At 53.8% G+C, this 10701-nt stretch overlaps 1 protein-coding gene across 1 annotated transcript; it reads right to left on the reverse strand.

Moving 5' to 3' along the window:
• Positions 1 to 52: 52 nt before the first annotated feature.
• On the reverse strand, positions 53 to 10699 carry NXF1 (nuclear RNA export factor 1). Its single transcript, XM_043581459.1, is given in 22 exon segments — positions 53 to 424; positions 545 to 605; positions 1323 to 1505; positions 2032 to 2104; positions 2675 to 2717; positions 2842 to 2957; positions 3062 to 3120; positions 3227 to 3334; positions 3470 to 3525; positions 3605 to 3673; positions 3983 to 4019; positions 5969 to 6078; positions 6210 to 6317; positions 6444 to 6532; positions 6680 to 6749; positions 6869 to 6949; positions 7046 to 7123; positions 7125 to 7151; positions 7260 to 7343; positions 8163 to 8316; positions 8541 to 8724; positions 10525 to 10699. Coding segments are annotated over 22 exon segments (1857 nt in total). The 5' UTR covers positions 10553 to 10699; the 3' UTR covers positions 53 to 385.
• Positions 10700 to 10701: the final 2 nt, after the last annotated feature.

Here is a 10701-nt window from a genome sequence, read left to right on the forward strand (position 1 = left end):
CCACCTCCTGGCAGGGGCGGGGCAGAAACAATCTAGCACGCGTGACACAAAATACAATATCACTCTTTATCTTAAAAAGTAAGGAGGGTTCTGGGGTTAAGTACACAAAGCACCTAGGTCCTTCGATAGTTTAGTGTCAGTTCTACAAAGTAAGCTTTGGCTTCCTGGCACCAGTGAGGCTCAATCTTCCGGAATTCTTCCAGAAGTCTCCCAGAAGGCAGGTGAGGAGAGGGATCCGGCAGCCCATTCTCTTCGGTCACGGTCACAGTCACAGGGTGGCCTCGGTCGGTCGGGGCCAGAGAGGAGAAAACGACAGCCATGACAAGGAGACGTCAATATCCAAGGGCTATTTTACAGGGGGCTTCTTCTGAGGCATGACTACAGATCACTTCATGAACGCCACTTCTGGGATCTCGCCCTTGGCCTTAGCAAAAAAAGAAAAGGTCAGCAGAGCCAGCCCCTTTCCCCCACCCCCAGCTTGCCTGAACCCTCTTGAAGGCCCAGAGATCTCTGGCCTTTTTGCTACTGAATTCCCAAAACTTACCTTCAAATGAGTAAAGGCCTGGGCAGATCTGGTGTAGTCCCAGTTGTTGTCCTGGAGGCACCTGCAGTGGGGGAAGAACAGGCACCTTCATTAGAACCAAAAGGCACTCACCCTGATGGCTAGATGCCACTTCAAAGTCCATTATATAGTAACACTTGCCAGTGTGTGCCAACAATTATATACATTCTTGCACTATGTATACAAATGAAAAACTTGTAACAATCCAAATGTCTATCAATGGCCTACTGGATACAAAGGATTACTAAGTAGCTGTCAAAAGGAGGAAGGTGATTTTTACAGTGATGGGGATGTGCCTGGGTGGCTCAGTCGGTTAAACTTCTGACTTCAGCTCAGGCCATGATTGCAGGGTGAGTTTGAGCCTCATGTTGGGCTCTGTGCTGACAGCTGGGAGCCTGGAGCCTGCTTCAGACTCTGTGTCTCCCCCTCTCTCTGCCCCTCCCCCGCTCATGCTCGATCCCTTTCTCTCTCAAAAATAAACAAGCATTTAAAATACACACACACACACACACACACACACACACACACACAGTGATAGGGAAAGATGTTCACAAGATAAACAAAAAGGTAAGTTGTAAAACAGTATATACAAAGAGACTTCATTTGGGCTTTAAATTTTGTGATGCTGATTTATGCAGAGGCCGCATTTTTTTATGGACCGTATTTATAAATTCTGGTTTTTAAAATCTTAGGAGCACTCATTATTCACTACCACCCCTACCTCCATTTCCCCCTACTGCTACACATGCCCAGCACTCACTTCTGGGACCACTCAAGGTTCATGCCAGACTGGGTAGAGAATGCCTGCAGCATCTCCTGCTGCTCTGGGGAGAGGGTGGGCACTGGGCTGGAGGAAGGTGTGGGTGCAGGCATGGCGAAGGCTCTCTGGATCTCATCAGGGCTGGCATTGCGCACAAACAGCTCGTCATTTACGATGCACAGCCTGTGGGACAAAAAGCACTTTAGACAGCTGGACAAACAGACCACCTCATCTTCCCAACTTTATTCCTGTTCTCATACTTGACCCTCTTACACTCGACAGGTTCTTTCAGCATTCACAAAGTACCCCTCCCCCACTCTTGGTCATTACATTTTATCATTTACGACCCTTCCCACACAACCCGTGTAAGCGGTTCTCTACCGAACACACTAGAATTACACATTCTCCCCCAACTCTGGACAGTTCTCATCCCCATTTATCTTCACGACAGGCCACGGAAGTAAATATACTAGCTTCCAGATGAGGAAACTTGCCCTTAGCTAGAAGTGGTGGGGCCAGGATGAAAAACCCAGCCTGGCTCCAGAGCCAAGCTCACCACCATTGTGAGAGCTTCCTCCTGATTCCCCCCAGCCTTTCTGAAATTCTGAAAACATCCTGAGGACCGGCTCCCCCATCCCCGCCCCTACCAATTCCCACATGCTGGCCATGGATTGGGACTGGGACCCCATGTGGTAAGCCAAACACTTACCCTGAATTGCTGGCAGGAACAGCGACAAATGTCCTGGTGAAGGCTCGCAAAGAATCCCGAGATTTTCCATCCACTGTAATGTTAACAACAGCAATGACCCCTTAGGATCAGCCACGCTTTGTGTTTACCGAAAGCTTCTCCCATCACGGTCTTACTTGATACGACTAACCTGAAGTAGACCAGACGGATGACTGCGTGTGTACAGGGGAGCAGAGGTGAAGAGGAATGTCGGGCCAGCGAGGACAATAACCACCCGTTAGCCCACCCACAGAACATCTGTGTGCAAGGTCCTACGGCAAGCCCTTCATTTACTCCCCACAGCACCGCTAGGGGATGGCTAGTGCCCCTTTTTACAAATGAAGAATCTGAAGCTCAGAGTTAATGTAAATTGGCCACGGGCACACGGGACCAAGGTTGGAATGGAGCCTTGGATCTGCCTGACACCAAAGCCTGTGTCCTCCTAATCCTCAGGTTTGTCCCATATCCCAGACAGGAAAGACAGGTGGAGAGGGTAGGCCTCACGAAGATGGCTTGGGGCAGAAGAGGAGGAGGTCAGGGGAGGAGAGGGAAGAGTGCGGAGAAAAAAAATCTAGCTGCAGGAGGGGCCCACTCTGCAAACTCCAGACTCCACCAAGATTCTCACCTTCCTTGAAGACCCCATTGACGGAAAAACACAGCAATGTGCTCTGAAAGAGAAGCAGCGTCAGTCACCAGGTGGGCTCCCCGCCGGAGCCTAAGTCCCCCGTGCCTCGTGACCGCCCCTTCCTTCCCTAAGTTCAGGCTCCGGCCAGGGAAGAAACAGGTGCTTACTGTCTGGGCGCTTATGTCTACCACAAAGGAGTTGACGTCGTGCTGAGTTTTGGGCAACTCATTGAGGAAGGCAACAACGTTGAGACGCGTGTGCTTCAGCAGGCGGAACCGCAGGGCTGTGGGGAGAACCCAAGGTTAGGGGCTGCCACACACTCCTGAGCCCTGTGACCAATTCCTTCCCACCTCCGTCCCAGGCTTTCTGCTCACATCACACACTTACTGGGGTCTTTGAGCTTCTTCACATTCCTGCTGTCCTTGAAGTACTCGGCCAGGTTGCTTCTAGGGGGATAAGTGGAAAAGGAGGCGGTGGTCAGCGTGGGATGGATGCTGGCAGGTGCTAGCCTGCATCTGCCGAGAAATGCTGGTCCCGGGCAGTGACACTCACCGGGAAGGGTTCTGGGGGGTAAAAGGGATGCTGAGGGAGCAGCAGGCCCCGTCATGGTAGGCGTCCAGGAGCCGCTGCCGGTCTCCAGAATCATATACCGCGTAGTACCTGCGGGAACCACAAAAGGGCCAGTCTGAATTCCCTGCTGTGGATCCACAGAACGACCCAACAGCTGCCCCGAGTGAGCGGCACTGGGGCTGGCCCACCTCTCCCCAGCCTCAGGGGTCCTCCGGCAATACTCACTGCTGCAAGAAATGCAGGACCAGGTTCTTCAGGGTCTCTGTTCCAAAATAGCTTCCCTGGAAGCAAACAGGTATCAGAATCCCGTAACCAATACTCTCCTCCCCACACGAGTTCTAACTCTGCCCCACTTCTTACCTTGCAGGGCGGTAACGTCGTGGGGGCTTCAACGTCAAAGGCAATCGGAGGGGGTAACTCATGGCCATCCTGCAGAAAGGAAGTGGAAGTTGACAGCATAAACAGAGATGAAAAAGGCTGGATGAATAATTAGATGGGAGAACTAAGAGTGAGGGGGTCAGAGGCCAAAGAGACATGGAAAAGATCCCAGGATCTGTGATAGGTGCAACTTTTGTCTACAGGCATTTCTCTGGGAAGAAAGATTATATAACCTTTGCCAGATTCTCCAAGGGCTCCATGTCTCCAAATTCACGGTCATACAAACATACGTGAGGCGGGACCTTTTGGGTGGGAGAGGCTATGCTCGTGACAAAAGAGTTAAAAAAGCTGCGGACTTACCAGGCGTAATAATTTGGGAAATCGTTCGCGAATGGCGCTGTCAAGAACAGGACAGAAGTGAGTGATGCTTCAGAGCCACCGTGCCTCCTGAGCTGCTCTAGGAGCACATACACCAACGCCCAAGGGACAGCCCCTCCCGTCCTCACTCCCGCCAGCCTCTGAGCTCCTGGGAGAGAGGCCCCACTCCCCACCTCACCCGGGGCACCCAGAGACAACTGCCTTGAAGGCTGACCCTATTCTCTCTGCCTGATCCGAGCGCCACGAGAACAGCGCTCCCAGCCCGGGCTTTAAGCCAGGACGTCCTTCCCCACCCTGCCCCCCTTACCTTCCACCTACTCACCTGTGCAGCCCCGGGAGGAGGGAATGGGGTGGGAGCCCAGGGGCTCCGCTGCCTCAACGGGTATCCATCAGTTCTGCCCAGTCTGGCCGTGGCCAAGACCAGAAACACCACAGGGATGGCACAGGATGTTGGGGCAGGGAGATGAGCAAGGCAGGGTTTAGGAAGAGGTGAGGCGAAGGAAGAGGAGAGGAAAGGAGAAGAAAGGAGAGGAGAAGAGAGGAGAAGAGAGGAGAAGAGAGGAGAAGAGAGGAGAAGAGAGGAGAAGAGAGGAGAAGAGAAGAGAAGAGAAGAGAAGAGAAGAGAAGAGAAGAGAAGAGAAGAAAAAAGAAAAGAAAAGAAAAGGGAAAAAAAGAAGAGAGAAGGTAGGATGGGGCAGGGGAGAGATGGGGGAGACAGAGGGGGAGCAGAGAGAGAGAAAAGAAAGAGGAAGCAAAGAAAAGGCGAAAGAACTATCAGGCAAGGAGGCATTTAGAAGAACGAGGAAGGAAAAGGGGAAGAAGACACCCAACACAGCCTTTTCCTTCAGCTGCCCCTTTCCCTGTGGTCCAAGGTAGAAACAGAAAACAAATTCTTGCTGCAGCGAGAGGGCAGTTGCTGTCGTCCAGGTCTCTGCTGGCTACCTGGGTCCCGATCTGAGCTGGGCGTGGGAAGCGAAGCAGCCATGGGGGCGGGAGACCTCCCTCAGAAGGTTGAGGGTTCAGGCCCCTGCAAAGTTGGGGGGGTGAGGGTCTGTGCCCCACCTCTGTTGGCCCCCAAGTTCTCTCCTGATGGCCCCTCTGCGACTGTGCCTGTCTTAGGTTGTTCCTTCCCTGAGGAATCTTACCCGTCTCTGGCTAACCAGCCATCCTCCGGGGCCAAGCAGGGTGACGTGAGGTGTGTGAGTGAGGGCGGGGCAGCGCCCCCCGAGAGGGTCAGTTCTCTGTCTCCTTGGTAGCCATTGCCCCCGTGGCCTCCACGCCCAGCACCTGCCTTGGGACGCCCTCGCCTGCTGGCGGGGCCCCGGCTCTGATCACACGGCTTGGGGAACCCAGGTTTCTTCTCCAGGGAGGGCCCAGCTCACAGCTCCGGGCAGGAGAGACAGACTGCATGGCACCAGCTCCAAGGAGTCCTCCACCTCAGCACGAGTGGGAAAGCCCAGGCAACAGCCTTGGGCACGTGGACCATGAGAGGAGAGTCCCTCTTGGCACGGCAAGAGGGGCCGTCGTGAGACAAAGAAGGGAAGGCCCATCAACAGGAAGTCCCGGGGAGGGAGGGCTTTCTCAGCCCAGGAATACCGGGCTCTTAGCACAAGGCAGCTCCACGTACGGGGCATACGCAAGACACCCCCTGGTCGTGGTAGAAAAAGGGAGGTGCCCTTCCTGGAACAGTAGGGTAGGGAGATTCTAGAAAAGGCAGTGTTCAGGAAGGAAGAGGCAAGACCACAGGACAGCGAACAGGCAGTCAGGTGAGAAGGAAGGAGAGGAGACCTTGGGGCCAAGCTGGGACACACGGACAGACGAAGGGAGGAGCACGTGATCCTCCCAAAGGACAGGCGGCTCCAGCTCAGGGCTGCACAGCTCCTGCAGACGGGCGCTGGTCAGGGTGCATTAGCTCAGCCTCCCAGGGGGTGAAGGTCCCCGGGAGGGGAGACAGAGGCCACAACTGACCTGATGTAGGTGGACTGGTCTCGGAAGGTGTCGCACAGCGGGTTTCCGTCGAGCCACAGCTCTTCCAGCTTCAGCCCTTTTACCTTGTCCAACTCCCTCTCGGACTTCAACTGCAGAGACGGGGACAGAGAGCGGGCAAGAGACCCCGGTAAGGAGAGGCAGCGAGAGTCCCAGCTCGGAAACTCCCTCCCGGGGGCCCCCCTCTGCTCACCCCGCCCACAACCGGGCTCTCCTGCCTCACCTCGTTTCCGGAGAGGTTGAGGATCTTCAGGTTGGGTGCTTTCTGCACCAGGCTGGACATGTCATCCAGCCTGTACAGCCTGTTGTTGCTCAAGTTCAAGGACAACAGCTGCGGGCAGAGGAAAGTTTAGAGGAAGCGCCGCCAGCAGAGGGTTCAGAGACGCATCTGCCTCCCGACCCCATCCTACCCACCCCACCCCGCCTCCTCCCCTCTCAAAACGGGAAGAGGCCTCACCTCGGGGATGTTCTCCTCGATGATCCGCAGGGTGGCCGCCATGCAGCTCCTGCGATTCAGGACAACATCAATGTTCTGGGCCACCAAGTCTGCAGGAAACAGAAAGGAAGGAAAGGCGAGTCTGAGAGGACTTTCCCAGGTCAGAGTTACTACCAAACCATTCTCAAACCGTCCCCGTCTGACAGATCCCCCCGCTCGGTCCCCACCTCTCTGAGCGGGACAGCTATCAGCCATACCTGGGTCTGAACGGAGGCCCTTCAGGTCGAGCGCTTGTTGGGAGCCATCATATCGTTTGCTCATGATCAGCTACAGGGGAAGGAAAATGGGCCGGTGGTCACTGGGGCTCTGTGGGGAGAGGGGGGGTGGCAGGAGTGCATGTGGGAAGTGGGAGGGCTGGAGGGAAACAGGACGCGAGCCTGCCTCACCTTTAGCTGCTCTACTTGTTCCGGCTTCAGCTCGTTCTGTACAGAATGGGGTGGGACAGAAGAATTGATGATGATAGAGATCTGCAGGGAAGACACAGAGGGCAGGTTGAATTCCGGGGAGGCCTAAGCAGCAGGCCCAAGACCCACCCCCGGCCACGCCAGGGCCTTTACACACACCCTTCGGTTCTCCTGATCCAAAATCTTATAGTTGACGGCCTTCAACGCAGAGGCGGTACTGGCATCCTCAACAAAAAAACTGGGCCCGTGTGTTTTCATAGTGAAACTGCACAAAGAGGAAACAAGAGCATGAGACTCGGGAGCCCAGGGCCCCTGGTCCAGCTGGCCCCTCGCCTTCCTTGGTGCCCAGCCAGCCACGCAGGCCTTATCTCACCTCAATGGGGGTGAAAGGGACACTGCACTTGCTCTGAATCACACTCAGGAGCCATGACTTGTCATATTTTCTGCCATAAGGAATCTAGACGAGAGAAAGAGAAGGGAACAATGTGGAACGAAGGCTGACCAGCAGCCCCAGTCTACTCCTTTCATACCTTCCGCCGACCCTCACAAGGTTTTCTAAAGAAAGGGCCAGTTAAAAGTTTTTTGTTTTTGGGGCGCCTGGGTGGTGCAGTCAGTTAAGCGTCCGACTTCAGCCAGGTCACGATCTCGCGGTCCAGGAGTTCGAGCCCCGCGTCAGGCTCTGGGCTGATGGCTCAGAGCCTGGAGCCTGTTTCCGATTCTGTGTCTCCCTCTCTCTCTGCCCCTCCCCCGTTCATGCTCTGTCTCTCTCTGTCCCAAAAATAAATAAACGTTGAAAAAAAAAATTAAAAAAAAAAAAAAAGTTTTGTTTTCTTTCTTTCTTTCTTTTTTTAACTCAAGCCAGACATGGATTCCTTGCCCTCCTTTCTGTCCATCTAAACTTAGCATTTCTTGGGGTGCCTGGGTGGCCCAGTCAGTTAAGTGTCTGACTCTTGATTTCGGTTAAGGTCATGATTTCACTTAAGGGAACTTAAGGGACCCGAAGCCCCACACTTGGCTTGAGCCAAATGGGGACATTCAGAGGAATTACTCCATCTCCCAACCAGTTTTCATGTTTCCCTTCAGATGGTGTCCCCATCCCTGCCCCCCAGCATCCTGCTTGTCCTACTCCTTTTCTTAACCTGCTCTTGGGTGTTCTAGAAGAAAGGAGAGACACCTGATTGTGGAGAAAACAGATTTTGTCATGTGAAAAGCAGAAACCTTCATTCTGAGCCCAGCTCCCTGTCTCCCTTGCACATCCACTTCCCCAGACACTCACTGTAATCTTAAACCAGTTCTTCGAGGTCCCGTCCTGGCTGGTGCCAGCCCCTCCTCTCTCTGGAAGAGCTCTGTCTCTCCGCACGGTAACATGAATGCGGTCTCGATCGTGCCAACTGTCACCTCGACGGTTGGGTCGGGCAGCATAGGGGTTGCTATGGGGAAGCAGAGAACAAAATGCCCACAAACACTAGGCATGTCTTCTCCAAGGCCTGCCCACACACACTGTTGTCAGGATTACAGCTAAGACAGCTCAACCAGTAAGCTGGCCCTGGCATCCCTCACTTTTCCAGGTGGAAAGAGAAATGACGTGGCCAGTAAGAGAGCTTTATCAAACAAATGGGCCGCTAAATTCAAACCAGATCAACTGGTTACTTACTATCGTACTCGGGGAACCTCCTGGGCATCACTCATCGCTACATCTCTGTCATCTTCCTCCAGGCGGGAAGACCGAATGCCAGAACCTCCTCTTCCAGACCTACGGTTCCCCTCACCATATTTCCACCGGAAGGGACCCCGGCCCTTCTTTCTTCTTTGAGGGAAACTAACACGGTCATCGTGCTCTGGGGTTAAAAGCAGAACATCAGTTAGAAAGTACACTGCTAGTCCAACTACCTTGTTGGGGCAGTCACAGTATCCAGCACCCTGCTATCGGATGAGATACACAGTAACTACAGGGGCCACTTCCCTGCAAACTTCTGTCTGTTGAGAGAGAACCCTCCCTGTGGCATGGCGGCATGAGGGAAATGTTACTGGAAGACAGCGTAGGGCTTTAGGAAAAGGAATCAGAAACTGGAACTAACAGAGAAGAGAAGCACAATGTGGAAGTGTGAGCGGACCCAAAGCAGAACTAGACACAACTCAGACCCCCGGGGAAATTCACCTGAAACTTGCTTGCTTAGCCTCCCAAATCTATTTAACCCCTCTCAAACTCTGGGTGGTGACCTCTCTCACATCTTCTAAAATCAACCAATTACAGTGATTACATTAGCTTTCAGTAAACAATACTTTTGCAATACAGAGGACAAATGGCATACGGTTACAAAGGTGGTCAACTGAAAGGCATTTTAAAAACTCTTGCTCTCAAACTGCCACTCTGAAGTTTTGGGAGTGAAGTCTTCATTTCCTTGGCCAGAAATGCCTTTTTAAAAAATTCTTTTTTTTTTTTTTTTTTTAGTGTTTATTTATTTTTGAGAGAGAGACCAAGGCAGAGGCAGAGCAGTACTCATGGGGGAGGGGCAGAGAGAGACAGAGACACAGAATCCGAAGCAGGCTCCAGGCTCTGAGCTGTCAGCACAGAGCCCAACGCAGGGCTCAAACTCACAAACTGTGAGACCATGACCTGAGCCAAAGTCGGAGGCTTAAATGACTGAGCCACCCCAGGTGCCCCCAGAAATGCCTTTTAACTCAGGAGACAACTCCTAAGACTCAGGTTCTAATGACAGCTAGGGAGCTTAACCAAGGGTCCTTGACTGCTCTCAGGTAACATGACCTTCTGAATCCTGGTGTGTAGGAATGGCTTATTTAAAAAAAAAAAAAAAAAAAAAAAAAAGGTCTGTGATTCCTAAAAAGATCTGCCTCTTGCTTAGTAAGTACTCTGCAAACAATGAACCCTAAGAAATGACCCTGGGGGGGGGGGGGACGAATAGAAGGCACAGCTAACATTCACTGAGAACTTTCTCCAGTGTCAGGCACTAAGCTCCAGGCACCTGATATGAATGATCTCATTTTAGCACATACACGGACACACTAAGAAAATAAACACTGTTACTACCTCCTTACGGGGACAGAAAGTAAGGCCCGGGAGTGGACTTCACTCAAGCTTAGTGAAGACAACTCAGGATTCAAACCTCGGTCTTCTTGCGCTCCTACCCACTATTCTGGACTAAAATCCAGTGTAGTGTTCGGACTAGCACAGGGAGCTGGTGTGGAGGTCTGAAACATTAAGCCAAAGCCAAGGCCGCAGGGGAGGCGGGGCAAGACAGACTGGACGAGGTGGAAAGCAGCACACGGGCAGCCGATGAACTGGGCGGGCACTGACTCACATTAAAGGGAAGAGTCTGGCCGCCAAACTGAACTGACAAGCATCAACCACCTACAAAGTTCAAAGGAATCTCGCCACCCCGCCGCCAAGCCACCCGCTCCAAGCCGAAGCTCCACGCAACGCCAGGATTCCCGAGCCAACGCCTCGGGCGCTCAGCCTCGATGGAGGCCGGGCCCCCGGCCCGCGCCGCCCCCTCCCCCCCCCCCCGCCGCGGACACCCAGCCCCTCGCGGCCTCCCGCCCCGGGGCTGCGGCCTAGGCCGGCACCGCCCACCGGGCCCCAGATCGCCTCGCTTCCCGCCCAGAGAGCCAGCACTGACCGTTGTAGGACTTCCCCTCGTCCGCCATGGCACAGCGCGAAACAGGGCAGGTTCAGGCGCGGGCCACGACCCCGCCAAGCGTCCGAACACCCAAGCACCCCAGCCTAATCGCTCCTACGCCCGGCGCCACCGCATTTATCCTGCGAACTACGTCGCGCGCCGCCGACGTCCCCCGGT

The sequence above is a fragment of the Prionailurus bengalensis genome, chromosome D1 (genome assembly GCF_016509475.1).
Source record: "Prionailurus bengalensis isolate Pbe53 chromosome D1, Fcat_Pben_1.1_paternal_pri, whole genome shotgun sequence".
Classification (NCBI taxonomy): Eukaryota; Metazoa; Chordata; class Mammalia; order Carnivora; family Felidae; genus Prionailurus; species Prionailurus bengalensis.